This window comes from Idiotropiscis lumnitzeri, chromosome 15 (assembly GCF_059441095.1).
Source record: "Idiotropiscis lumnitzeri isolate Australia: NSW breed Sydney's pygmy pipehorse chromosome 15, RoL_Ilum_1.0, whole genome shotgun sequence".
NCBI lineage: Eukaryota > Metazoa > Chordata > Actinopteri > Syngnathiformes > Syngnathidae > Idiotropiscis > Idiotropiscis lumnitzeri.
In genome coordinates this window covers 6,463,890-6,490,807 of record NC_142405.1, presented here as the reverse complement: position 1 = coordinate 6,490,807, position 26,918 = coordinate 6,463,890, and the positions used below count along the sequence as shown (strand labels likewise).

At 42.8% G+C, this 26,918-nt stretch overlaps 2 protein-coding genes across 4 annotated transcripts; both read right to left on the bottom strand.

Moving 5' to 3' along the window:
• Positions 1-1,769: 1,769 nt before the first annotated feature.
• rnf216 (ring finger protein 216) lies at positions 1,770-13,223 on the bottom strand. 2 transcript variants are annotated; one of them, XM_088317614.1, is made up of 18 exons: positions 13,124-13,223; positions 11,741-11,899; positions 11,489-11,617; positions 11,210-11,346; positions 9,823-11,025; positions 9,654-9,730; positions 9,383-9,491; positions 9,040-9,201; positions 8,664-8,772; positions 8,433-8,566; positions 8,294-8,344; positions 8,058-8,195; positions 7,714-7,862; positions 7,376-7,454; positions 4,468-4,565; positions 3,609-3,831; positions 2,626-2,695; positions 1,770-2,548 (listed from the first exon to the last, which is right to left on the bottom strand). In XM_088317614.1, the coding sequence occupies exons 3-18, from the start codon at positions 11,553-11,555 to the stop codon at positions 2,178-2,180; spliced, it is 3,177 nt and encodes a 1,058-aa protein (XP_088173740.1). In that variant the 5' UTR covers positions 11,556-11,617; positions 11,741-11,899; positions 13,124-13,223; the 3' UTR covers positions 1,770-2,177. The 2 variants fall into 2 exon arrangements, with proteins under 2 accessions (XP_088173740.1, XP_088173741.1); XM_088317615.1 differs by lacking the exons at positions 11,741-11,899; positions 13,124-13,223 and having other exon boundaries at positions 11,489-11,733.
• Positions 13,224-13,730: 507 nt separating this feature from the next.
• smurf1 (SMAD specific E3 ubiquitin protein ligase 1) lies at positions 13,731-26,052 on the bottom strand. Of its 2 annotated transcripts, none has more exons than XM_088317435.1 (18): positions 25,742-26,052; positions 20,888-20,926; positions 20,146-20,254; positions 19,747-19,880; positions 19,565-19,630; positions 19,379-19,454; positions 19,044-19,252; positions 18,861-18,945; positions 18,117-18,263; positions 17,588-17,810; positions 17,412-17,515; positions 17,163-17,277; positions 16,892-17,070; positions 16,452-16,589; positions 16,186-16,306; positions 15,880-16,081; positions 15,389-15,473; positions 13,731-15,297 (listed from the first exon to the last, which is right to left on the bottom strand). In XM_088317435.1, exons 1-18 carry the CDS (start codon positions 25,794-25,796, stop codon positions 15,198-15,200), a joined length of 2,187 nt encoding a protein of 728 aa, XP_088173561.1. In that variant the 5' UTR covers positions 25,797-26,052; the 3' UTR covers positions 13,731-15,197. The 2 variants fall into 2 exon arrangements, with proteins under 2 accessions (XP_088173561.1, XP_088173563.1); XM_088317437.1 differs by having other exon boundaries at positions 15,389-15,464.
• Between the last annotated feature and the right edge of the window lie 866 nt (positions 26,053-26,918).

Here is a 26,918-nt window from a genome sequence, read left to right as displayed (position 1 = left end):
GGGAAGTTGGACAAGGGCGACAGGAAGTGTCCGTTCTTTGTATGGGTCGTTATCTGCTTCATTGATTGCATTTTTTTTTTTTTTTCGGTACATGGGAGCAGTTCGCGGTCATCGTGTCTAAAGTACTTCTCACTAGGGAGTGTGTTGGTGTGTTTAGAGTTTGGAATTTAGTTATGTGGCGCCGTCATTGACCTTCAGATTAGTGGTATCAGTAAGATACACAATGAGAAGCGTTTTTCTTTTACACATGCTGTATGAGAAAGCATCAGGCATGGAATTTATTGGACTTTCATGTGAGTAAAAAAAAAAGTAAACTACAATTTTTTTTTTTTTTTATGGAACGCAATCCTAATAAGGGTCATGAGTGATCTGCAGCCTATCCCATTATTTTTTTTCGTTTCGTGTTCGTCGGACGTGTCAGTGCTTTTGGTAACAACGGTGTGCGACATTTTGACTTTCAGTTTATTCACCGCATTAAAACTTGAGGGGAATGCGCTAAACTGCATCAATTATCTCTTAAACCCGTTTGGGCTTTGGATGAAACGAGTCATGAGCAGATAATGCTGGATAATGCGAATTTAATGGTGATCCTTGTCCGCTGTTTGGAAGGTGCGGGGTGTGTTGAAGAATAGGCAACGAAATAGGAATTTGGAATATAAATTAGAGTCTGGAATAGATGACGACATAACAACAACAACAAAATAGAACACTTCATTTTTTTCATATTACAGAAAAGATATTGATCAGGTAGATTACCTACTCAAACGTAATTTGTACCCAATCAGCAAAGAAAAAATCTATTATTTTTTTTTACAAATGTTGCATTCAAGTAAAATATACTCCAATAATTGCACTCGCTTAGTCTTGTTGAAAAAAAAAAAAAAAACGCTACTTTGGAAATTCCATTCTAATAATATTAAGTTATTCATACCATACGGCCGGACCACATGATGTACTTTGACCTTTTGTGATGGGCCTTGAGTTTCAGTGGGCGACTGGACCGCAATTGAGCAAAATGGCCCCAAGGCGTTTGGGAAAATATCATGTGACTGGATCACAAGAAAACAAAAGTGCCCCAAAGCAGTTCAAATGGGGATGGAAGTTCTCATGTTACACATGAAGATTCTCGCTTTACGTGCTGGACGGAAAAAGCTGTATAATTATTACGCATGGCATTATGCGTGAATGCAAAGCGTGCGTGTGCACGAGCGACGCACGCACGTGCAGCGTGGATCGCACTCATACACACTCGTCAATCACAGCAGTTTTTTTATGGCACGAATTAAAGGAAAATCGTTCAAGCATCTTTTGCCGTGTGATCGGTGTGGAGCCTTGGGCTCACTTACCATGACTCGGCAGAAAAGAGTCCAGGATGCCATCCACCATCCCTGGTCTTTTCTTTAGTTGGTTTTGTCCTAGAACTGCCCGTGTCCCACGTTGTTCTGTATTCTTATTGAGATATTGCAGCCGTCACTTTAAGTCGCAGGTCAGTTGGACCCTCGCCCAGCTGACGACAGGTAAGAGGTTCGGTCCACCCTGTACAAAAGACAACCAACTATTCAAACTGACATTCACACTTATGGACAAATTAATCGGTGGACCTAACCTCCATGTTTTGCGGATGTGGGAGGGAGCAGGCATACCGGGAGAAAATTCACACAAGCACAGGAAGAATACGCTAGCGGATTCAAACCATCGACCTCTCATCGGAGAAGCGGTTGTGCTAACCAGAGGGCCACAAAATTAAAGACGTGTATTACAAGAATGAAAACTGTGAACAGAAAACTTTATTAGAAAAAGAACGCATGGCTTTCACACGCGTACGGGAATGCTCAAATTCTGTCCGAAAAATGACGTAAAAACTAGAAATTTAACAATTATTATTATTTTTTTTTTTAAAGATGTTGAAAATACAAGCCAGCGTTCATGTTTCAGTGTAAGAAGGCCAAGTGTGTGTGTGTGTGTGTGTGGATCTCTACAGATGTAGTTCAGTTACTTGTGCGTTTCTGTTGGCCAACGCCAAACCACTGACATCAGATGAAGGTTGGCAGAAAGCAGGCGCACCGGGAAAAATATCTTTTTTAAAAAAAAAAAAAAAAAAAAAAATGAGGAGGCTCTCAAAACAGGAAGTGTTTATGCATGGGTTGCAGCTGACAATTAAATTGTATCGGTGTGTGTTATAAATGCCGATAGTAGCGGTGGGCGGGCCCAAAGTGCATGGGCATGTCAATCATGTTCAGATTTAGAGGGTGCCGGTCGCCGTGCCGATTGTTGTGATGATGGTGGTGGTGGTTATTGTTGTTCAAAGGGAGCAGGTTTGGCAGTGGGGGCACGTAGGGGGCCGGGGGCAACCGGTTTATCATGTACATCTGGCCTTGGGGTAGGCCGGGAGGATATTGGGCGCGAGGGGGCACGAAGAGGGGAGCCTGCACCGCTTGGGGATGACGGGGAAACGGGGGAGGAGGGTTTTCGGGGGGCGGGCCCACACGAGGACGCTTGTTCTCTTGGACGGCCTCTGGGGGCGGGCCGACTCGCTTTCCCAGTTGATCTAAGCCGAGAAGGGGGAGGGAGTTAGTGACAAAGGTTTTTTTCGGTCGGGCACACAAAAATCACAGACAAACTCACCTGCAAATTTCTTATTCAGCTGCACTTCTCCCTCCTTCTGGATCTCCTGAATGTTTCGCTCGTCATCCAACTGCGGGGACACGGCAAGACACACGCGCAACGTTACAGAGTTCGTTACGTTTGCAGTCTCCAGTGAAGTGAAAACTCATTTATTAACTCATTTACTGCCATTGACGAATAACGACGTCAAATTTACTTTTTTTTTTTTTACTCGGCTGGTAGTGAATACTTTAATTTTAGGCTGTTCCACCTCTAATTTGTATGGAAAACAGATGAAATGATTAAAATATTTTTGTCCTATTTTTTGTAATTATTTTAGTATTGCTGTATGGCCATATAGAAGGTCAAACAATCAATTGGGAATTGTACTTTATTACACACTACAAAACTTTTGATCATGCTCACCACATAAAAAAACTAAAACTAATACTAAACCTAAAAAACAAAACAAAACAAAAAAAAAAGCTCAACTAAACAGAATAATTTAGAAAAATAGAGACATACACACTCTAAAAATTATCAAAATTGAGAAAACTGTCCAGAAAAATTTCAAATCAATAAAAAAAATTGATCACCCGGCCCTGGTTGACAAGCCATGTTGAAAGTATTTTGTAATATTTTGGCTCCGCCTGAACGACATGCTCACGGCGGCTCATGAGGAGAATGGGTGCTAATTGCAACTATTGGTCGCCAGCGATACTCTCGCCAGATCTCTGCGGGCCTCCACAGGGGCCAGATGGTCTAGGTCAAGTGTGTGGGGCGGCACATTTTAGGTGCTCGTGCCATGATGTACACTAACGGAAGGTAACAGTAAGGGTCAAACGCTCAAATCTGGAAAGCGATAGGTGTGATGAATACAGGTTCACCGTTTGCTGAGGCTGATTTTGAAAATCATCATCATCATCATCTCTGTGAGGTGGTTTTGGCAACCAGTGACGTAATTCACAGTTCACAAAAAGTATATTCCATGTGCGTGTGTGTACCGTGGGATCGGTCCAGAGGGAACACTTGCAGCAGTGCCGGCAGGGAGCGCCTGGCGAGCGAGCGTGCTGGCAGAAGTGGCTGTATCCCGTGATGGCCTCTCGGCAGAGGTAGCACATGAAGCCGCCGCAGCGACATGACATGCGGTTACAACCCTCCGATTTGACCAGGCCCGTGCCGCACTTGACGCACTTCCTCACCCGGGCGGCTGTCATGCGCTCCTCACTGAGGAGCACAGAAAGACACAAGACTGTTAAAAAAAAAACATTTTGCACCACAATTAACGTTGTTTCATATATCCATGTATTTGGGAGACATATTTTAGAAACTCCGCAAAAACTTTCAACGAACTGTCAACGGTTCTTGTTAAGAAAAAAAAAAAGCAGTTGTGTACTTTTGATGAGAGAGCTTGGCAGCTTTCATGTATTTCTTGCATTTTTGCGGTTTCCAGCACTCACTGCACCAATTAATGTTTTTTGTTTTTATGTTAATCATTGCCATCAGTTGGCCATCCCTGGTCAAGATGTAAATGTGGAAGGAATGATAACATTTCTTTTAAAAATAACCAAAGTATTAGTGTAGTCTGCAGAAATTTGTCTTGTGCTAATAATCAATCCACTGATGTTTCTACCAGGCCACTTCCTGTCTCTGTCATCACCAGGAAGTAGGAAGATCTGCTCAATGGCTCAAAACAGGAAGTACTGCCTAGCAGGCCCACGGGAAGCAGTCGGCCCTTTTGCTTCCCGTGGTGTCGTCCGGGATACGAAGCAATTTACCCAGCATCCTCTTTGAAGTGTAGAGGGGAATGGATGGAGGATTTTTTTTTCTTTTTCCATACGTTATCAATGGGTACCCACTTACATGAGCACCCGCATGCGGATCTCGTCTTTCTCCAGGACTTGCTCGCACGTCTTCCCCACATGCAGCTTCCATTGCACGTGGCACTTTCGACAGCTTTCCTACGCGTCGAGACAAAGAAAACGACAATCATTGAATTTGTAACAGATATTTATTCGGATTCAAACCAGAGAAAAATATCAGTCTGCACTGCAGACACGGCAAGGTGTGGCCATGCGGTGGATTTACCCTTTTACCAAGTGCCTGGTTGCCTAGTAACTGCAAATCCATCCTTTTGAGCTTCAGCTACAGCATATACAGCATCGTTCCGAGTGCACGCTGAGGCAAATGCTAATCCATAGCTCAGTGAAAGCAGGCATCATCAATATTTGAGTCATCACTCATCTACCTTGAAAACTGTCTGGGAGGAGGGAGTTGCGTGCACATGCTCTTTCAGTCAAGGTCACACGGAGGACGAAGAAAGAAAAAAAAAAGCAGGATACTTAAGATGGCATGTGGCTATGCAGATGAAAGCTTGTGGATGGCCACTGATTAAATCGTCCAGCATTTAGAAGACAATTTGCGGTAAATGCTTTGCCAAACATATGGACAGTTGCGCAACAATAACATTTGATTTTTATTTTTTTTTTTGCGTGATGATGTGATGCATTAAAGGGTCAAAATATTTCCACATTAAATACAGAAAACATACAAATGTGACATGCTGTAGAAATTTCACAAAAAGGGTGGCTAACAAAGGTGGGGTTAAGAGTGTGGTGAACCATCGCCCCCTACTGGTCAATGTGAACCAGGCAGCATAGCTGCTGAAGGCAGAAATATCCACACATGGTCCACACGCACACATGCAGTAGCGAACAACAGAATTTACAATGTGGCTCACGTCCGCTCTCTCAAGTCTCAGCTTGTGCCGACCCAGAGCTTCTGTCCCTCTTGTGTTAACTTGTCATTACGCGCCAGCCCCTGGGGTTCGCCACTCCTTCATTCATAGCATGCCTTTCCTCTCAACCTCCATGTCTGTCACTCTTTTGTCTGCACATTACCTTTTAAGGTGGTGCAAGATCTATTGCAGAGGTTCCGATAGGGGGGGTGGGGTCTGCATTGTGCCATGAGACAAGGCGCTTTTTGTCGCCATTGAAAGAACAGACAGGTCGCAAGGAGGAACCATAACGAGACATAATGCTACGTTTGAATGCGCGGTTACGTTACTGAATTACAACAGCAAATGTGCAGCAGTTGTCGGACAAAGACAATTTTCCACTGGCCGACATTTGCCATGGAGAAATCCTATGCGGGCCAGGAACAAGCGTGTTCTGATGCGCTCATAGGCACATGTGGAATACATTAGGACAAAGCGGGTAAAGGCGGCGAGGAGAATGTGGGTCAAACTTGATGTGAACCACATTTGAAACGGCAGAGGAAGTACTCTCGGCCAATGGGAAACCAGTGGAGGGGCGCCGAGAGAGGGGCCTGCCAATGATGAAGCATAGGGGAAAGGAAAAAAAAAAAAGAAGGGCCGGCTTGTGGAACTGTGTCGATTACATAATAAGGCCCCGCCCTGGTCACAGCCGAAGCAGGCCAGCTTTGCAAAGACTCACAGTGAAATAGAGCAACATAAATAAATGAAAATAAACTAAAAACATTAAGAATCTAAGTCTAAATCACACATGGGGTTTTACTTTTAATACAAAACTCCCGACAACACAAAAAACACCAGCTCCAAAGAGAACATTTTAAACAAATATCATCTGACGAGCATTCTCAGCTGTTGCATATAAAGATATTACTCCTGAGTAAAGGATCTTGGGTGTGTGCCTTTGCTTAAATGATGTGCAGCTGTGCAACCAGCGCACGATTTTCTCAAAAAGTAAAGAGCTCCACCTACAGCTTCAAAGGAGGAACTGCATAAGAATAAACCCAAACATAGTACTTTTAACCAAACATTTTCTATACAGCTCCCTGCAGCCTAGATCACGTGACTTTGAGCAAAAGAAAAAAAATATACTCTTGATGGGTCGCCTGGCAATTGTTTGAGGATTTTAAAATGACAAAAAACGGCTATGGACAATTAAAGAATCCTTAAATACTCTTACATGCATGTTTTTGGAATGAGCTGGAGTACCGGGGCCCACAGGAGAGAATATACAAACTCCACACAAAAAAAGGTGTGTAATGCTTTCTGTCATGGCTAACACACCTGTAGGAATCAGTTGCTACCAATGACCAAATGTACTGATTGTAGAGCGGATTTGCATTCCGATCATCGAATGTCAGAACACATTGAGAGGCCAACGAGGAGGAGTTTGAAAGAATGTAAAGGTTATGGACTCTATAGGCTCAGAAAGAAACCAAACAACTATTTTATCTCTATCCAGTCACACCACAGCTTTGTAAAAAAAAAAAAAAAAAAAAAAAAAGGAAAGGTTGGGAGTTATAGAGTGTTACGCGCACAAAATAAAGAAGGTTGACGCTCATACATAGGGCGGGGGGCGCATGCGTTGGTGCGTGTTTCATCCTGATAAAGGTGATTTAGAGACTGAAATGCATTGCCTCCGCCCCAGCATTCCTCAGACAGTGGGAGGAGGCAGTGATAAGAGGCGGCGACCTCTCCAGATGGAACTATTTGGTGCCCATCAATCCTAGCCCTCACACACTGGTTGACCTGTGCCGCCATCATTTTCCTCATTTGGACCACTCACTCTCACTACATTTGATCACAATGGACCAAAACGTTCACATTGTCTCCTGCTCGCTTTCGTTAAAATCCTCTAAGCAATGGAGATATAATCACAGGCAGTACAGGAGCCAATATTGGTTGGAATTCACCTTTGTCATCTGATAGTTCAAACTCATTTTGGCTTTGGCCAAGCTTCCGTACACAGTGTGATAAAAATTAAGCAAATACAGGACTGACCTTGCGGCAGCGCGGATTGGGGCAGCTAAAGAGAGACATGTCTTTGTCCAGTAAGGCGGGAAAGTTGCAGAAGGGACACCTGGAGATGGGTGAAAGTTATTGCCTTTTTTCTTTTTTACATATTGGAAGTTAACTTAAGACATTAAATGTTTATTATGTTTTTTAAGATAGCAATATGTATTTATTCATTTCTCAGTTAAGATATTTTTTATTTTGTGCTACACTCATGTTAGCTCATTTTTTTTAATTAATTCCAATCACTATCCCAGGAAAATACTTATTCTGAAAAGAAAACTTTACATGGCGCGCCAACAAATGCACACCGAGTTCACTCTTACCTTACTAGTTCATCCGCGCAGGTGGCAGCAATGGCTTCCTCTGCCTGCCTCTCGTAATATTTGCAAAGGATGTTTTCTGGTAGAACTTTCTCCAGTTCACAGACTGGGTACGAGCAAAGGCAGCCGGCCTCCATGCAGCTCAGCTCTGACTGTAAAGTGAATGCATACACTTACACAAAGTAATATCAGTATATTACTAACAGCAATTTGCAATGGAATAAAATAAAATAAAATAAAATAAAATAAAATAAAATAAAATAAAATTTAAAAAAAAGGTCATGCTGCATTATATCTTTGGGTATCGCCGACCTTGCAGCTATTGCATATTAGCATCAAGGACTTACCTTTCCGGAGCCAAACACGGCCTCTTGGGCATATTTGACGAGGCACTCTTTACAGAACAAGTGGCCGTCCAAACACTGCGTCATTTTCTCAAAGGCAAACTCTCCGTAACAACAGCCACACTCAATGAGCTGCCCATCCTAGATGAATGAAAATCAGTCACGGATGCATGCATTTATGTAACTTTATGGTTGTCAGGTCAAAAGCTTTCATTTTATGGAAGGTGAAACAAACCTACTTTCTTATATTCATCTTCATTGACTTGCAGCGCCAAGAGGAAGTCCTCATGCTGGAAAGAGGATAAGAAATGAAAATCTTGAATTATAATTGAAACTAACCAACTTCATGAGGCAAAAATAAGAGTGTATGAGACTTACCTCTGCCCATTCCTTAGCTTTCTGTTGGAAGAAGGTAAGCTCCTTTTGTAATGATGCATCCAAATTCATGTACCTCCTGCAATAGCGCCGGCCTTTTTCCAAAAAGTACATCCTCTTATCAAACTTTACCTGACCTGCAGCACAGAGAGGTAAAGTTCCCTGATAAATTAACAATTCTTCTGCTATGGTTTGAAATCAATCCCATCAGCCAGGGGCTTTTTTCCCCCTCACCATGCTCAAAATGGAAATCAATGTAGGAGCGTTCAGTGGACATTCTGTTTCGTCGTCGCTTTCCTGAGGAGTCGCCGGATTCTTGAAACTTCAGAGCTTCAAATAAGGCCTACGAGAGAGGAAGAGAGACACAACTGATCGTGCAAGCACTAAAACATCTGAACATGGGGCAAAGCAGATGATCATGTACATTTACACAAACAAAAATTACATCTTTGTTTATAAAACTTAAAAAGGAAATGTAAAAAAAATGTGCGTCAATCATTTTGGTGTTTTCCTTCACAAAAACAAAACATTAGACCTCCTGGCTTTTGGTTGAATAAAAGAGAGTAAACTTCTGAGCATGAATCAGGTTGGGGTGGGAAACAAACAGCACCTTGCGTGTGATTGCATAGTGTCCTTTCAGGGCATTGAGGGCCCATTTGATGTCCTGACAGCTGATCATCCGGAAATCTGCCATGAGCAAGTCTGCAGCCTGCGTCACTATCTCCGGCCCGACCAAGTCCAACTTGTCATAATCAAACAGATCCTCCGTTACCTGAAAAGAGACAAAGGTTCAAATATTAGGTGGATGTTTATTGCCACAGTGTATATTGTAGTGCTTAAATGGGACAGAATTGATTTTTTGTGTGTTTTAACATACAGTATAGCACATTTTTACACTATATTTCTTGCCTTGTTGAAATTAGCATTTCTGTATCTGCTTGCAAGGGTGTTACCTCTGTGTTACTGTCTCCAGACTCCAGTAAGATGCTGGTGGGTGCTCCTGCAGCTGCAGCAACCTCTGTCTTTGGATATTCTGGGTTCTCCAACAGCAGGTTACAGATACTTGAAAACCGCGGAGGAATACATCAGCCGATCATGAAATAATACCAGGACGTTCACTTATTGACATTCAAATACGAGTCCATAATCACTGACAAGAGCTCTCCCAGGATTGTGTTCTCACATTTAGCAGCAAAGCAAATGACTTTATAATCGTAGACTTACACATTCAGGTCTTTCACATAATTTGTTCGGATCAGTTCTGCTACATAAGCTTCTTGGACATTTGGAAAGAGATCCAACTTGAGAAGAGACCGCGAGAACAAAATAATTAGGCCACAAATTTCAATGAGAGAGAAAATGACAAATAAATGGGGGAGACAACATTACTTACGACACCAGAAATGAGTGTTCGAATGTGCTGCTGCAGCTCCAACCTCTCTCGTGGCTCAGATGGACCGGGCCTTGCATCCTCTATTCTGGGAATGTCCTCAGGAACAGGAGGGAAGGCGACCACACCGGAGACTGGGTTCACTCTTTCTGGATTTGGGCCGAGATCCAGATTCGGATGCATCTCTATTCTGTTGTGGGGAACCGAAGCTGCGGGAGCTGGAGCTGGCCCAGCAGGATGGTTTAAATTTGCATTGATGTGGCTTTGTGGAAATGCACTGTAGGTGCCACCCTGTGGCCGGGGATTGAAACCAGCTGCCTGGCTCCCAAGCATAATTTGGTGGCCCGCCTCTGGAGGTCCCAGCCTCTGAGGGGCTGCCGCTATTAGCACTGCAGACTGGATTCCAGGTACCACTTGAAAGGGCTGGGGTACCTGGGTCGGAACACGGATCGGGGCCTGGGCCGGGGCTTGGGCGAGAGGTTGGGGTTCCATCTGAATAAGATTGCCGTGCATGGGATGCAAGACAGGCTGCGGCGTAGTCCGGGGTTTGTTCTGTTGCCGAGGCTGCGTGATCAAAGCGAAGGCTTGAATGGTTGGTTGCTGTGGAAGGATGACTGGGTTCAACTTCTCCCGGGGAGGCTGGGCTACTAATTTCGATGACCCGCTAGGCTGAGGGTGTGCAGATGTGCTGGCTTTAGGCTGCAAATCTGCAGACGAAGTGCTTGCCTGAGGATTGTCTTGAACGCTGATACTTTTACATGCCCTTTCTCGAGACGTCGTCGAGGCCGGAAGTGTCTTTGAAACAACACTATAAGATGTGCTTGGCTGTGGCCGAGCTATTAATTGTCCCGTGGAGCAAGCCAGTGCAGATGTGCTAGGCTGAAGGTCCTCGGCACCGAGTGTGACAGCTGAAGCGCATACGGAGGTAGATTGGAATTGAGTCGAAGAATCAACTCGGGCCTCCACCTTTGTCTCTCGTGGCGTCCCGGCTTTTGGCTGCTGGGAGTTTGTTGTCATTGGGTTTGACTGAGTGAGTACAGATGTGCTGACTGCAGATGTGTGTGCAATAGCATCTCTGGAGGTAGAGGGGGCACTCGGGTCTCTCAGAAGAGCCCCAGAATTTGCACCGACTGTAATGTGGTTTTGCGAGGACCTGCTCCACTTTGCCGCCGGTCGTATTACATGCCTGCGTGCAGGAGTTAGAGCCTAGAAGGTTGCAAAAAAGACAACAATTATGCTCACGAGAAGAACTAATAATGATAAGCTATGTGACATTTCTAAGAGTGTTAACTACAGCATATGATGCGTTAACTACATGTTGGTTGAAAGCTGCCCACTTTTTTCAAGTCAGCCATGACGTTTGGAAAAAAAAGAACTGTTCCCCACTTACCTCAAGTATGCTGACATCATCATCTTCAGTAGTATCATCTGGTACTAATACAGGACTGTTGGGTACCAAGGTTACAGTCTCCTCATCAGAATCATCAGAAATGGTGATCAGCTCTCTCTGACGGCCACGACGGGAGCCTAAACGAACATGTTTTTTGACATTTGTTAGGCATGCGTGTCTAGGCAATTTAGAATCAAAATGTCATGTTGAATTAAGATTTTCAATTTTTATAGTTTGCTTTAAATGTTGTAAACTTTGAATTATTTTGGGCCTATTTACCTTGACTTCGGTGGACGTTGAAACTTGCCAGGTGAATGACATCGTCATCACTGCATCCATCTGCCATGATGATATACAACTTGCCGGCCCCCTGAAACGTCTTGTACAGTTGCTGCTTGATTACATCATCTAGAACACACAAAATAGTTGAAGTACAGGCACTCCCAGAATATCTGGAATTAAATAATACTATCAAAATCAGGGGTCTCAAACGCCGGTCCTCGAGGATGATGTTTCACTTTCCCAACACACCTGATTCAATAGATCAGGATCACTGTCAGGCTCCACATGACTTTCTCATTTGTTCACAGTGGGGAGGATGGGTGAATGGATGGATGGACTGTCAGACGGACACTTTATTCATAGAGTAGATTTGCTTGATCGTTCCATAAAGTTTTTGTTCATATCACGCTGAAATTGGAAAAAAGAGAACACATTTGCAACAGTTGCTTCAGCCACGAAATCACACACGGGCAGACACACAGACACCATTATTATGATCACACAGACACCATAATTATGATATGACGATACGTTACAAGATAATAAGTTTTTATTCTCATTATGGTGTTTAGTAAGTTTTGCAGCCGATGATTTGTTCGGAGAGTGGAACTCACGGAACTCGATAGCAGGACACTGCCTGACTGACAGCTCCAAAAAAAATGTTTTTTTTTGTTTTTTGTGAATGTCATTTACTATACATCAGTCATTCAGTGAGTGTGTTCCAAACACCGAATAACAGTCACTGCTTCTTCCTTTTTTCCCCCGTGCTGCTTACTCCCACGCGTGGAAGACATCCCATCTCGGCCGCCTTTCTTCCAGCAACATATTATAACAATTTATCTTGTTACGATGGATGCTTAAACAAACAATAAGGTCAATGGCCTCTCTCTGTCCGTTAAACCCCGTGAAATAATGCAAAATATGATCACGTGTTTTTTTTTCTTCCTTTAACTATCACGGAATGCATTTTTTTGTTTGTATCCGGAATCCGTAACGCCGGAACCGTTACTCTTACGGGAAGTTGAAAAAAAAAATGAACATGTGCGCCAAGGCCGACATTACATTTCTTTTAACGAAAACGAAACGCTAAGAAATTTAGATCGGCGTCACTTACACACAAAACTCCCGTGCTTGACGAGTGTTCATTAAAAGTACGATGAAGCGATCAGAACATAAGCAACGTTGCCCGTCGAGGGTGGGACTTTGATTTAAAAGACAAAGACTAACACACTAAAGTTTTCAAATCGGTCTATGTTGTGTGATAAAATAGAAATGACTATCAAAGCTACCAACGACGTCTAGCTGACAAAACTGAAATATGAAATTAAATTCTCGATCGTGTTGACATTAGCGCTAACGTTTCAATAACATCGATTTGTATAGGAAGCCGCCGTGAAACATAAACATGTAAAAAAAGCAATCAATTATTTCCGCATAGATTAAATTTAATGACAGGAAAAAGCAATGCGGACAGCTAAGCTAATATAAATTAGCTCGGCTAGCTAGCGAGCTAGTCAGTACGGTAACTAGTTGGGGGACTTCTAAATTAGTGTCCACAACTGTGTCTCATACCACGCACATGCAACATAGGAACAACGTGTTGGGCAGAAAGACAACAAAACGTGACAATACCGCTACTTCGTGTTGGAATGCCAGTACCAACCGTCCTCTTTGTGGACTGATAGAAAGCGGAAAAGCCAAACAAGCAGCCAAAACAAGAGCATCGGGGAAGTGAGTGACGTCATACGTACAAAGGCTGGTGACAGGTTTGGCGTCCTGGGAAATGTAGTCCTCTAAAAGTTGTGGTCTTCCGTATAGAAATAATGGGGCAGAAAACCACTTTTTTTCCCCCAACAAAAGCGCCCACCGTTCCCACTTCTTTTATTATTGTTGTATTTGTTTATTTTTTTTTTTTTTGTGAGGATTTCAGACGCATCTGTTACATTGTCTGTCTTACAATGTACTAGGGTAATGTTTTGTACATTCAAAATATAAAAGTGAAAAAAATCACATTCTCTGTATAACAGAGGTTTCGAAAATTAAATCATGTAAATGATTTTTGCTTGCACCATTTTCCCCTTAGTGGAATATTAAAATTATTATCCTTAAAATGCCTTACATGCCCCTAGTGGGGAATAAAAATAATTTAAACGGTCGTCACTGTACAAAAAAAATAAATTGACCAAGGAGGAATCTTTCAATAAAAAAGGACACGAATTAATCACACAACCCAAGTGCATTATTTTCAATTTAATTTCTTTTAATATAATCTTATTTACAATGTCTTTTTTTCCATAAATGTTTTAGCACATAGTAAGTTTCAATACTCTTGCATCCATTACACAGTGAACTCAAAACCTAAAAAAATGCAGATTGAAACTATTCTGCCTTAACAGTCTTCAATCTACAGTAAAGCCCAATATTTTCCACATTTCTCACTTAAGAGTTAGCTTTTCTTTTTCTTTTAATTATTATTAATTCATTCACATCTGTGGAGGACTGTTAACGGTAAAGAGCGCTTGTTCATTCATGGCTGCCTTGAGGTTAATGAGTACTCAACAAAGAGCTGGATAAAAATGGACAAAAACATCAGGGCTGCCACAGGGGGAATTTTGAAAAGATGTTATTAAAACATGAGTGGAAAGCTTGAGTTTTTTTTTAAGCAGTCACATAAAACTTTCCTGAAGCAGACTCCTTCTTTGCATTTCCTCGGCTCATTTAGAAATTAACCACGTCGCACGCCCTGACCTCTCAACTGAGTGAAATTTCAAAATCAGGGCTTGTAAGGTTGATCCCTTTCACCTTAATAAACATACCATATCATTCATAGTTTACATACGCTCACAAGAATATTTGCATCATTATGCATATTTAAAAAAAAAAAAAAGTAAAGAAATTCATCAAAAACCACTTGGTGGATTACTTGAATTGGAAGTGAATTGACCCATCAACTCAGCGAGAGGGTATGAAAGGATTAGTGTGAGCTCTTTGCAGAGCATACAGTATAGCAGCTTGGTCAGTAATCACTTAGTAATAAATAATAAAACATTAAGAGAGGATCAGAGTGGTTGCAGGTACGTACAAACGGAACAGACAAAAAGTAATCAAACGGAGGCGCAGGCTCATTTGATCGTTTTGCGTAGCCAGGTACCATGCCACACCCACCCACGCTGCCTCACATGCACACACATGTACGTAGACGCATTCGGATATGCGACAGTGGTCAAAAGTGAATGCATGAGTACAAGTCAGTCAATCAGGATGTCACGCACACACACGCACACAGACAGACACACACACACACGCACATCACAGTCAGCCGAAGCTTTGTTTTCCATCCAGACGTCATTGCACCGTGTCTGTACGGTTGGTGACAAGTTCGCTGTGGCTGTAGACATTCCAAGGAGTTGACATCATAGCTTGTTAAGACCAAAAGATAAAAAAAATGCTTCTTCAAAACATTTGAAAAGAGTTTAAAATACTTTTTTCTTCCATTTGACTTCCTCGCTGTGCTTCCGCCTTTAACTGCCAACGGGTCGGGCGGCGTCGAGCCAGGGCTGTGTTCCCGTGGTGCTGGGCCGCCAGCCATACTCTGTGCATTCTCCATGTTCTGTGCATGTTGTGTACGTTAGAAAAAAAGTCAAAGGGTTGAATGCAAGTGCAAGCACAAGTGTGACTGTCAACGTCGGTTTTGGTGTAGGGCATTTCACTCCACAGCGAAACCGCAGGTCTCCTCCACAGCAGTCAGCAGTTTCTCGTAGAGTTTCTCATAAGACTCGTAGGGGGGGATATCTATCCTGTTGAAACTAGACACAGAGAGGGACAATCAGCGAAACCAAGCTGGACCACTCCTTTAAACAAAGACGTATTTGTTCGGTCAGTTTGATGCGTCTTTACCACGTGTGCGCTTTGGGCAGGTTGTCAGTGTTGGCGTCTATCAAATGGATGGTAAAGAGTCTTGGTCCTGCAGAACCTGTAGAGCCTTACACACATACATTCTAGTTATCACTGCTCTATTCTGCTACACAGATTAACATGTCAAAGAGTCTATAATTAGTTAAATAATAATCAGGTGTGCTGTCGTAAGTGTCCCCCCCCCCTTTTTTTTTTTTGCACAATTCGCATGTTTTGATTCCAAATAATATATATGTGTGACAGTGACGTGTAGTGACAGACAGAACAATTAAATGTTTATCCACTAGGGGGCAGAAACCACATTTAATCTGTGTGTCAACCGGTTGCCATTCATACTACAGAACAGTAGCTTTGTGTTCAGATGAACAGGCCCAAATGTCACACCGAGTACACCGAGATGATATCATTCAACTTTTTTGTGACATTTTTTTGGATGTGTGCATGTGAGCCGACTGAACCAGTGCATGACCCACCCTGCAGTGCTTTGAACCCCTGCAACGGGACCCGGGTGGAGCCGGTGACAAACTGCAGCAGGCGTCCTCTTCTCTCCTCACTGAAAGCCTCCACCGCCTGCCAGAACCACCGCACCACATTGCTCTCACTTGTGCAGTGCTTCAAGCGTGTGTTAGTCTTCCAGTCAGCCAGGTCGATTTTGCCCAATCCGCCAATGATCAACTAAATTACGGCCAGCGAATGAGGAGGGGGGGGGGTAAAAAAATAAAGGGGTAGAGGCAGTTATTTAAAAGTATTAATAAAAACAACAACAAAAAATAACCTACCTCAAGTTCTTTATGGTCAAAAGCTTTTAGGAGATGTTGGGGGATAAGCTCGCTAAATCCCTTCTGGAGAGCCAGAAACTGGGCTTCGATTCCTCGCATAAACCTCCAGTTCACATAAAGCCTAAGGAGAACAATAAATCCGTTGAACAAACACACTTTTTTAGTGGTCATTCATTCGATGAAATGATGAGATTATTTTTATAGACGACGGTTAGGTGTAGGGTACAGTAGGAAATATGCATCAAGTCTCTTTGACACGACATTACCTGACATATTCCTTCTTGTTCTCTTCAGTAACAGGAATGTTACGGCCGTTCGGTTTAAGTTCATGTTGTAGGAACTTCCCGAAGGCGTTATGCTCCACGCAGAACGTGTGGTCCAGGACTGAAGTGATGTCGTTTTCTCTGCAAACACAAAATCATAATGACAATGAGCATCATCGGCGTAATAATGTAACACCATTTACTTTTGCTTCCCTTTTACCATTTTACTCCATCCATTATTAATGGTTTTGCTGTTATAGTGGTTCGCCGTTGCGGATCCAGATCTTTAATTATACAAAAGCAGCTACAGCTAGTTTATGAATTGCATTGCAAAGGGCATGTTGATGCTGCCAAACCATTTTACGTCTTGGAGTTGTCATTTTGCCAATTCCAGAAGACAAAAGTTCCCTCAAGCTGCCTTGTGTGCAGGTGAGGTAACTTACAATATCCAGACGAGACTCTTGTGCAACTCCGGGTCAGTGGTCTCCAGGTCATTGAGCTGAATGGGTTTGCCTAAGAGCTGTTTGTAGAAGGGCAGCGTGAAGCTCCCGTTGATGTAGTGACCATGAAAAACAGCCAGCCCCATTACACGGCCCACAAAGTGGAAATATGATAGATGATCCTGTAATATGGAAAGGCACATGCATTCGTATTATATTTGATATATTCACATAAGTCAATTGTGGAGTGTTACGTGTTTCTGTGAGCACCCACTGGGTTAATGGAGGAGTCGGGGTTGATCTGTAATGTGTAGATATTGTCTGTGGAGTACTGGAATAGGCCGTAATAAGGGTTCAGCATTTCATGGCACAGCAGGTACAGCCACTCCCTAAAATGAATAACCACAATGCCATGGAGGTTAAACTTATTCATACAGCAAATAACGCGACACTATTACCCGAGCGTGTAATAGCTGTAAGCCTTAATAACACGCTTACAACACATGTATAAATCAAGAGTCACCTGGCCACACCACCATAGTCTAGTCCCTCCTCTCCTCGGAATTTAACCATGAGACGCTTCTTCAGGTCTTTGGGCCTCATCTTCATTATCTGCCGATATGACTCCTAAAACAAAAAGCATACACAACCTTAATTAGGAACTTCTATTACACTAAAACACTGAATTTTGATGCCCACCTCAAATATCTCTTCACGAGACACCTCAATGCGACAGTGTCCAGCTTGGGGCTGCTGCAGGGAGAGCTCGTGGCGCAACAGCTTCAATTTGTGGACCAAATCTCTCTCATAGCGTGCCGCCACGTCGCCATCGCCGCCGCCGCCCATTCCTCCAACGCCGCCTTCATCAACCCCAACGTCCATCTGGGGGGGTTGTGAGGATTCCTTTACTTGGGATTGCTGGCTGAAGGTGGGAAGACACATAGAGGTAAAAACTTTGATAAATGAATTACAAATTCAAAAATAAAAAAATAATATCTATACTAGATTACATATTCATGCACAAGCTACTATAAGCCCACTTTCCCATAAAATCATACATTTAGTAGGTCATGTTCAGATCCAGTATGAGTTCCGCAATGCAGTAGAGAGATTAGCAACAGATTAGTGTTGAAACTGCTTATTTTTCCCCATGTGTTGGGGGTCTCTCTAAACGCGGCGCAGACATCCACGGGCTGGATTCATAGACGTATTCTGAGCTGGCTGATACCTGATGATGGTGTGCAGACGGGGGTCTGTGAACTGTGTGGTTCTGTTGTTGTGGTCCACAAAGTAAATGCGTCCCGACACTGTGCTTCGGACCTCCCAGCCCACTGGCAACGGACCGAGCTCCTCACAGCTTACACTGGCCAGGTCCCTGCACCAGTAACATGCAAGCAAGCACGTAAGTCCTGATAGTAAAACGCAAATGTATGACAGAACATGCCAAACATAGTTTGTTGGAGGCAAAATATGTGACACTTTCAAGCAAACCCGAGACTCTGATCATGGAGAGGTAATTTGTCGCCCCCTAAAATGGCTTGGAAGAGGTGAATTGCACTGCTTAACTCATATTCCACAAACGCAATATCAAGCAGAATGACTACTGGGCCTGCATCAAACATATATAATTATGTAAAAAACAATTTTTTGTGAAGGTGGATAAACTACATTTGCTGATTTCAAAACAAAGCCAATGGCGGCAAGGAACTAATGTGCAGGCTAGAGTAGCGGTCCGAACAGCGTGTATTGCAGCCCAGCCCACCAGGAATTCACCAGAATGCCCAGATTACTCACTCCGGGCCTGCCCGCATTGCATTACGTATGGAGTAAAGGATGTGTGCATAGGGTGGGGAAAAAGCAAAACTCATCATTCCGTGTCAATCTCAAGACTGTTGGTGAACAACGGCAATATTTTCTTACCAAAAAAATTGTGACTTCATTAACAGAAGTTCCACATAAGTGTGAATCATACCTCGGTATGCGAGGGTCATGCCAGGTGCTGACACCTGTCTGTGTGTGAAGGAAGTACACCTGGCCCTGCACTGTTGTTCGCTGCTCTGTATGAAAAGAAACAAACAAGAATATGAGGAATGGACGACTAATTTGGTTAACGGCAGACATGGTAAGAGACGAGACCCAGCCATGTCGGACTGACCGTATCCTTCGGGCAGGTCGGGTGGCTGGTGCCCGTGAGGTCTGTTCTGAGGTGTGTGGCCATGTCGGGAATCCTGCCCTCGGATTCGCTGGGACTGAAGACGGTTTTCTTGACTCGGTGAGTCGAGACGGCAGTTTCCACCTCCAGCAGCACCAGTGGGGTCAGAATAAGGCAGCGGTTCTTCACTGAAACATCCCTCTAACACAGGCCTAAACAAAGAGTCACACACATTTTTATGACACATACGCAAAAATATCAACATTTTCATCCTTTTAATCCTTAAGTGTCACTATTTCATGCTCGTGGCATAAACATTTGGTGGCGCATTCATTCACCCATCATTTTCCAATAGACCTCGACAGTCCACCACAGGGCCTCCACTTCCTATGCGGTCTCGTGTCTGCAGGCTCACTGAAAAGATATAAAAAAAAAAAAAAAGGAAAAGAATAATAACGTAAATGTCAGACCATGAATATTTTGGGGCGACTGTACACACAGAGACATCGAGAGTGCAGCCTCACCTACAATCTGTCCCCGCACTGCGTCACTATCTGAGGGGTTCAGTTTACAAAGATCGAGCCGCTGGTCTGGAGGGAGACGTAAAAACACACATGGCTTTTTATTTTGAAAATAAAAAGCCTTTTTCAAAATGCCACATTTATGCAGCAGAGGGTTTCTTTACAAGAAAGAAAAGAGCGCTTACATCCTGTGTCTTTTAGTCTGCTGATGGCATTTGAAAGAAGTCTAATGCACCCCAAGAAGCCTGCCCCCTGCCGTTTATGGATCTTCTTGTGGTTCCATATACTGATGGTGATCGAGTCTGCCTTTCCGATGTAGCTAGAAAAAAAAAAACAATATTGCTATTGTAATGAATTTTTGCCAGAGTCATGCGCTTAAAAAAACAACATGAGCTAATATCAACAACCTAATGTCAGCACAATATGTTCAAGGAAGTGTGACAGCTCCTGAAATACATTTGTAAACTGCAAAAAACACACCCACGGGTGAGTAGTGACAGAGGATCATCTGGTTTACAAAGCAGAACTAGTTGGACGCAGCAAGCACAGGCCGGCTTGTTTGCGAGTGGGCGAAGGACACTTACAGGTCGTAGTGCTGATTCCATTTGGGGTCCAGTGTGCTCTTAACCGTGTCTGTCGAATGGCATTGACCTGATCCGTCCACCACAACCTTGGCAAAAGGATCGGGTAGACCTGCGTGCCCAACATTCACAACTGTTAGCGTCGAATTCAGTCGGTCGCAAATGCTTTTAAACCTCAAACGACCAATATGACCAAAAAAGGGCATTTATATTAGGAATCCGAAAAAAATAGAGAAAAAAAAATGTCAAGACTTTTAAAACATTCAAAGCAAATGTATTGTACAAAAAAAGTTAAATACAACTGAACTGAGTTTGAAGATTACATTTTTGTGATTCTTCATGTACCATGACCAAAACTTTTAGAATCGGGGGTCCGATATGAAACCTTTTTGAGTGGTGGCCCTGTTGCGCAATCAATATACGAGGCCCCATAATTGTGATATAATACGGTCAATGATTATTTCATATCATTTATGCCTTTAAGAAAATGTGATTAATATTAGTGATCAAATATTATTAATAAAATATGCTATATAACACAATACCATATCAACGTAAAATATATTATTTTAAAAAACAAAAAGTATTTGTTGATTAATAAACCATTAATGTTGTACCCGGAGAATCACTGATATAACCAGATGAGCGAAAAGGCAGAAGTAGCACACAAAGAATCTCACTCAATCAATCTCCGGCTGCACGGCCGTCATGCTTAATGCAAATTCAAAACAAAAGAGCAACTTACGAAAGAAGTCTTTCTTCGCGAGGTTCTTGGCACATAATACTGCAGGAAAGGAAAAAACGGAATGAATATGGAACACGCACGCAAACAAGTGATTTAAAATTGTGTAGGTTGCCACAAAGCATCGTGCTATACAAAAAAAATGGCCTCCTTTATAAAACATGAATACGTAAATAAATAATGCAGACGATACAAACGCATAAAGGCCAGCCACAGTGAGAGTGGAATAATACGGAAATTTTTATTTAAATTGTATACAGTATGCAATCCTATTTTAGTTGTGGATTATCTGCCCCATAAATTGGACTCTGTCGTGGAAGAAAAAAAAATGGTGACAATGGCACAGAGCAATCTCATCACCTATTGATTGACAGCCAGCTCCTAATTGACTGTTCCACCAGCCGCAATAACATCCTGGCTCTGTGCTCCACTTAAAAAAAAAAAAGTAGAATTGTCCAGTTTGGCCCAGACGGCCGTTAAGGAAGTCAGCCCGCCGCAGGTCTAGGATGTGGCGACCACAGTGGCGCAGACATGTCTGCTGTGTCCTCCTCTACTTCCTGTGAATAACCCGTGCAGAATGACTGCAAGAAATCCTCCCCCCCTTTTCCTTGACTCACACATTCCACAGCGAGACATCACCAACCAGAGAAGCGCAACCACGAGACAAATGCAATCGCATTTATCTATCCTCAATCCGTTTACATACTTTGTGTCATTGCTCAACGACCCCCGCTCCCTTTTACACTTCCGCCGGTCTCTTGCCAGGAAAACGAGACGGGCAACGATTTTTCACTCGTTCCCTCTTTTCAGACTTCCGTGGCAGTAAATCTGTGACGGGGCTCTTTCTCAGCATTTCAGGAAATTCCTCTTTCTGCCAAGGTCATGCCTGGCAAACACACACACACGCACACACACGCACGCACACCCACAGACGTACACAGTCGCTCAGCTGGTTCTCCACTTCCCCACTGCTGCTTTTCCTTTTCGGCATTCAAGCCTGATCTTTTTTAGAGAACCTGAGAAGCAGTGGGAGCCAGCAGGGAAAGAATCCGTTTCATCCGGTCTTGGGGGGAAACGAGCAGAAACATCACAGGGGTAATCCCGACAAAAGTGAGCGACTGCTGTCTCGAGGAATCTAAAAGCCACAATGTGCTCTTTCAGCATACTTTCTGCAGATATGCAAGAGTTTCGGCGTTAAAATGATACCTACTTTTTTTTGGGGGGGGGGGGCAATGTCGTGCGGTTTCTCGATCAATAGCCACGGAGTGAGCCTTAAATGTTAAAATAGTACTTGGAATTTGACAGTTTTTGTGGGATATTGCCCTCATTTCCGATGAGACGAGGAAAAACAAACCTCAGAGCAACTATTTGATCAAAATCACTCGTATCCAAACACATTGAGGAGATTTCATGCACACGGCGACCCACATGCAAATAAGTCGCTTCATTTTCCGTGCTTGTCCTCTTTTAAACTTGAATACATGTGTATGTTTGTGCACATACTGCAGGCTCAGGCAGGGCGGTGAGAGGATTAGAGGTGCTTAGGTTGCCTACTAAACACGTCGTCTCCCCTTTCCTCACCCGCTAGCTACTTGGTATGACTGCGATTCCTTCACCCTTGATTATGTAAATCCAATTTTTTTTTTTCCCTCTCATCATTTTCCTTGTGAGTGTCACGTGTGGTATGAGCCAATCGGTGCGCAATCCAAATACTTGGCAATAAAAACCCAAGCAGCAGGTGTTGCCCGAGCAAGCAAACAGTCAGCCGACAATGTTTTGGGCGCAGTAAGCCCACGAATCTCCCTCCTCCTTCGCTAGACAAAACAACCCTTTGTACCACCTTTGACCCAACTCCGCTTTCCTTTTTTTTTTGGGGCCTAAATCAGGTAGTGACGTCATGCATATGCTTCAAACGGTTATTCGATCAGCCCAGTACTAACAAAAATTGAGCAACCTTTGCAAGTTTACTTAGAGAGTTGCTGATCCTTTGAAGATGCTGACCAACCAACCATCCAAGGGCAGAGCTCTGACCAACCATTGATTTGACGTTCTTTAAAAGCACTGAGACAAGCACATGAGGGCCGTGTGCAACACAAGGACAAGCGCCACACCCAATCATTGACTATCAAACCCGTGATAGGGGCTACGGAGAGTAATATTTTATGAGTAGATAATGATTGTCAACGTTGAATTACTGCACTTGACAAAATTCCAACGACCCATTACGTCATCACGCGGGACTATGAATACGTCACATTGCTCTTTTTATGAGTGAAATGGATCGACAAGAGACTGTCGGTCAAATATGAAACAATAAATTCATTCTCCCTGCCACAGGCGCACGAGCCTTGTGCTAATGTAGGCCAAACATCCCCTCGGCCTGAGAGACTCAGCAAAAACATATTGGCCGGATCGGGAGCATTACGCTGTCATTGGTTCAACGCGCATTCCTCAGCCAATTTGAATTCCCCACAGACCTGTGGGGGCGGGGCAAAGTCATGGGCAATAACATTTGTTTGCATTCAAGCAGAACTAATGAACGTCTGGGTAACACACACACACACAGAACACACTTTCTCTGCTTTCTAGCTGTTTGATAATGTTAAATTAGTCAACAGATTGTCAATGTCATTCAACCAGATTTTTATTACGACAATATTGTTCGATTTAACAATATACTCCTTCCATTCAGACGACAATTCAATTTCTATCTCATCCTGAATTTTACTAACTCGAATCGATTTCTAATAAAAAAAATAAATAAATAAAAATACCTCCAAAAGGTCATCAACCCATTACGGATGCGGGATTTTGTATATTTAGATACCGGAGGCCAAAATCCAAATTCAGTCGTGCCAGCACTTTCAGATCCTTTCTGCCATGACAAGCAGATTTGTTACACTATTCCCTTGCCAAAATATAATCGACACACACGAAAATGAGAAGCACCTGAAATGATACAGAATGAATAACGACAAGAATTGCCCAAAAAACGGTGCGATTGTGTTGGATTTCTCAATCGACTGCAGATTTGTATTATTAAAATTGTATTAATCTATTTCCAACTATCTCTTTATTTTTTGGTATTTCTCGAGACTGCGACAGCTTCTAGCATACTTAGTTTTTTTTTTTGTCCAATCATATTTTAATCTGCGTGTGCTTCCATATTCATCTAATACATTCAGGGCCTACAGAATCTGGTATATGTGCAACCAACGTCCGCATTTGGAAAGAGAGATTGAAGCACTTCCTTCCGGTTCGGGTAAATGGCGGAGCTCTATAGCAAAAGACTGCGACAAAGCATCTGTAGGAACGTTAAATGTCTATAGTGTTGTTTGAAAAAAAAATGTCTTTGCGAGCCAAAGACAAAGATCTAATACTAAGGCTTTGCTCATGTTAAATTATATTGTACAATAGTTATATAAATTAATTATATACATGTGTCTGACTTTTGTGTGAGGGCCCCAGCCATAAAGAAAACAAAATTGTTGCAAGGCATGTGCTAGTTTTTGCGACATACTCACGAAGTCTGCTAACTTTTCCAGGTTTGGTCAAGTGATATTCTGTTCATTACTGAAATGTTTGTCTTTATATCTATAAAAATTCTGAACTCATCGAGATGATGTACATAGCACAGTTCTGTGCTGTTATATTGCGTTTTTGTGATAAGGTGTAAAATCTGGGATTTACTTATTACATTAGTAACAATGGTTTCTAAAACTCTAACATGATAGTGACGACATTTCAAGATGGATTTAGTCAAGAAAATCCACAGTGAAGGCTCAAGTGGCCAATGCACAAAACACCACTGATTGTTCTATTTGACTAAAAAAAAATAAAATGCATCTGCATTCAACTACATGCCAGCAACGTCAGGTGAACAGCAGAACAATGATTTTTTTTCTACTAGATTGCAGAAGGTAAATAATTAATCTGTATCCAATTTCTGTTAGATCCTTGTTTGGTGGTAGTTAGTGCATTAACCCTTTCAATGAAGCCAATTCTTTGGTGTGATTGCTCAGTTCAGCATCAGGTGACCAAGAAGTCAGGCCTGAAGCACAGAGAGACATTTCCATTTGAATAGAGGCCCCTGGGAGCCCTGTGGGGTCACACCGGCTACAGTGAGAAGCCATTGTTCCAGCCGAGTGTCCCTGTATCAGACAGTCTCCTTTATGTCCTCCACAGGAGAGCTTCAACGCCAAAAAAACAACCTTAACTGGTTGAATTCAGCTGCCAAAAAAAGGGGGGGGGGCATAACGTTTAAGCAGAGCATTACGATGTCGATCAGTTATGATGATTAACATAGCCGTCACATGCCGGTAAAAATCAACACACTGATATTCTCGATCGTCCTTCAAATAAGTGTTCAACGTTTAGAATACGGTTTGGAATTAGTGCTCTAACCGGGTGGTGGTTGCTGAGCCCCCCCCCCGATGGGCGTAGCTAGCGAGCATTAGCGGTCAACGTTAACTACAGTGTTAGAGCGAGCTAACGACGACTGGCTTGTGTTAATAATTCATCACGTATTAATGGTTTTGCAGCGGCTATGTTTCCAATGACCCCCAGCGGCTAAGAATAGGCTGCTGGCTCGGGTGCAAGTTCCACGGGACAGTGAATTATTTCTACATAGTGAGCAGCTTTCTTGCATTGCGGCTAACAAGCTAGCACTTGAGCCTCTGTCTGCTGCACAAAAACCGGATGTTTAGGCAAATAGCAGACCTTCCAAGCTACTTGGTGTTGTCATATTAGGCTTCCTTAGCATGAACGATAAACCGCAGTGCACCGAAGATCGGATTTAAATCGCACCGTTTGTGGTGTCTTCGACGCGGTTCTTTTTCTTTTCTTTTTTTTTTTTACCTGTCAGTCGGATTTTGATGCTGGACCCGTTCCTCCGAGTCCCAGGATTAGACATCACTCCGTGAAAAACGATCCCACAAAGTTCCTCTTCGGGTCTCCTTTAAGAGACCGTTTCACGACTCGGTCGGATGGCAAATGTCTTCAGATTACAAACACGCGGTTGGTTTTTCGATTCTTCATTGATGCGATTGTATTATTTCATGGCAAAGTCCAGCGCTTCTTCCGAGATCCGACAACACGGGAGAACATTTTCGGGCAGGCTCAAGCACGTAATGACGTCACAGTCTTAACTGTATTGCCTTACGTGCTCGCGTCCGGTGGGCGTGCCCGTGGAAGTCCCTGCACAAAGTCAGACTTTTTTTTTTATTGAAATGCTATTCCAATTTTGGTTATATTTTTCACTATACACAAACATTCATCAAGATAAACATGTATTATGAAATGAAAATTGATTTTGGAATCTGGATTCATGTGAAGATGATCTTTTTAGCAACAAATCACGAAATCATATGCAAAATTACCTCTCTTAATATGATGTATGTTGAGCACGGACGTGAAAAATGTCACAAAAAACTAGACATACATAAAATAATATATGATTATAATATAAGATTGTTTTTTTCGATTTACATGTCTTCATGTGAAAACTGTGCCCGGATACTTAATGATGATAGATGATCGCATTGATAGAAAAAGAAAGCTACATTTTGTTGTAGCTGAACAGGCACTGATCCAGGATTTGCCATTGAGGGGAAAATAATTTCTAAAAATATTTTGGGATATCAAGTAAAATGCTAGAGGGGCTCAGCTGGGGAAACACAAATTTCTGTAGCAAAAAGCATTTGGGATTAATGTTTAATGTTCTATTTCCCTGAAAATAGTATGCCCAGTTATTCATATGATTGTCGTCATGTTCAAAACTGCGCATAGCCTTAGGCTGCAATGAAGTTCAATGAACACATGACATTGATGGTCTATCATATGATGTGCTTCAAATGTTTATCTGGAATTAGAGAGCTTGATGTGCATGGACTTGGCTACTGGGATTTGGCTGCAGCAGCATTAGCCGGTGGAACAATGGAGCCTCTGATTAAACTGTTTTCAGGGCACAGGATTCAGTAAATCCACATAGGACCGGACACAAGTAATGCTCACATTCAAAAAAACAAATGCGCAG

Excerpts from the sequence above, each read along its gene's own strand:
- smurf1 (XM_088317435.1), bottom strand. The coding sequence starts at position 25,796 with ATGTCTAATCCTGGGACTCGGAGGAACGGGTCCAGCATCAAAATCCGA. Across the intron at positions 19,455-19,564 it reads AGTGCGGGGACAGATTGTAG|TGAGCCTGCAGACACGAGAC; the intron begins GTGAGGCTGCAC and ends ATATCTTTTCAG. Across the intron at positions 17,278-17,411 it reads GACTATGGTGGTGTGGCCAG|GGAGTGGCTGTACCTGCTGT; the intron begins GTGACTCTTGAT and ends TATTCATTTTAG.
- rnf216 (XM_088317614.1), bottom strand. The coding sequence starts at position 11,555 with ATGGCAGATGGATGCAGTGATGACGATGTCATTCACCTGGCAAGTTTC. Across the intron at positions 11,026-11,209 it reads ATGATGTCAGCATACTTGAG|GCTCTAACTCCTGCACGCAG; the intron begins GTAAGTGGGGAA and ends GCAACCTTCTAG. Across the intron at positions 7,863-8,057 it reads CCGTGTTTGGCTCCGGAAAG|TCAGAGCTGAGCTGCATGGA; the intron begins GTAAGTCCTTGA and ends TTCACTTTACAG.